This window comes from Nestor notabilis, unplaced genomic scaffold (genome assembly GCF_000696875.1).
Source record: "Nestor notabilis isolate BGI_N333 unplaced genomic scaffold, ASM69687v1 scaffold31601, whole genome shotgun sequence".
Classification (NCBI taxonomy): domain Eukaryota; kingdom Metazoa; phylum Chordata; class Aves; order Psittaciformes; family Psittacidae; genus Nestor; species Nestor notabilis.
This window is the reverse complement of record NW_009916554.1, coordinates 2626-2894: the sequence shown is the minus strand read 5'-3', so window position 1 is coordinate 2894 and position 269 is coordinate 2626. Positions and strand designations below refer to the sequence as shown.

Sequence of the window (269 nt, the reverse complement as noted above, 5' to 3'; positions counted from 1 at the left end):
GAAGAAGGGATGGGAGAAGGTGGAGGCAGGGATATGGGGGCTGCTCTAATGCCTCTTCCCCACCATGTCCCCTTTGTCACACCCCCAGCAGTGTGGGGGGGCCGTGGGAGGTGTTGGGTCTCCAGTGGGTGCCAGCGTGTCCCGCTCCATCCCTTTCCCAAGGGATGAGGGTTGGGGGGGGTGTGAGCTCTGGCTCCCTGCAGGTCAGCGGACCCTGCACCACCGCGGGGATGTGCTGGAGACCCTGGTGCTGCTCAACCCCCCCGACA

The 269-nt window shown here is 65.4% G+C and overlaps 1 protein-coding gene across 1 annotated transcript in view; it reads left to right on the top strand.

Annotated features, from left to right (window-relative positions):
• Positions 1-203: 203 nt before the first annotated feature.
• The window catches only part of MAP1S (microtubule-associated protein 1S), a gene marked incomplete at both ends in the record, with an annotated part of 2642 nt that continues 2576 nt past the window's right edge, over positions 204-269 (top strand). Inside the window, one exon of the mRNA XM_010024636.1 lies at positions 204-268. Within this exon, the coding sequence (XP_010022938.1) occupies positions 204-268 (65 nt within the window). The remainder of the gene's footprint in view (position 269) is intronic.